At 32.4% G+C, this 782-nt stretch overlaps 1 protein-coding gene across 1 annotated transcript in view; it reads right to left on the bottom strand.

Moving 5' to 3' along the window:
• The window catches only part of LOC107575754 (tapasin-like), a 9319-nt gene extending 8537 nt beyond the window's left edge, over positions 1–782 (bottom strand). The window contains exon 1 of the mRNA XM_016262089.1: positions 717–782. Within this exon, the coding sequence (XP_016117575.1) occupies positions 717–782 (66 nt within the window). The remainder of the gene's footprint in view (positions 1–716) is intronic.

A 782-nucleotide genomic window follows, 5' to 3' on the forward strand; every position in this document is an offset into this window, starting at 1 on the left:
TTGCACGATAAGTCGATATATTGATTATTGCGACAGGCCTACTGATGGGGTCATCTTCATCCACAACATGCATTTTTCAGGTTAATGCACAGATCTGCTATGGCCTGCTTCTCAATAAATATATATAAGTTAGTAAAAAGTCTGTGTGTATAATTTAACAACAACAAAAATAATAATAATAATAATATCATATTGGTCTGTGGACATAAATATCATAATATAATAAAAAATAATAACAGTTGCTTTGGTTATGCTGTTATTAAATATGGACATCAGTTTAAAATGTACATAAAAAGAAAGAAACTTCATTCTAAATGGAAAAAACGTCATTCTAAAGCAGCAAAACAGTTGGTAAAAATGATTTAACAACTAGCTGAAACATGGGATGATAATTTGTTAAACAAACAAACAAAAACATAACACAGCGTGTGCATGCTAGTCCTTTTCACGATTATGTCACGTACACATCTCGATTTGTTCAGACTTTGTGTGTCAAGCAGTAAATGGGAAAGGTCTCGTCACAACCCTCCTCGTCTGATCAGCCTTAAGGTTGTGTTTGAGATTTTGAGTAAATATACAGTATATATCAGTTTAAGCATGAGAATCTTACATGACACCAGTCTTGTCATTTATTGCAAATTAAATTATAATCCAGAAGTGAAATGTAATTTGTATTTTGTCCTATAAATCCCTTATGTTTCTGTACAGAGACTTACAGCTTTTGTCGTCACTTCAAGAGGATGGTGATCATGTATGATAGTGATTTCATCCCTGTACTTCAT

The sequence above is a fragment of the Sinocyclocheilus grahami genome, unplaced genomic scaffold (assembly GCF_001515645.1).
Source record: "Sinocyclocheilus grahami isolate Dianchi unplaced genomic scaffold, SAMN03320097.WGS_v1.1 scaffold2868.1, whole genome shotgun sequence".
Classification (NCBI taxonomy): domain Eukaryota; kingdom Metazoa; phylum Chordata; class Actinopteri; order Cypriniformes; family Cyprinidae; genus Sinocyclocheilus; species Sinocyclocheilus grahami.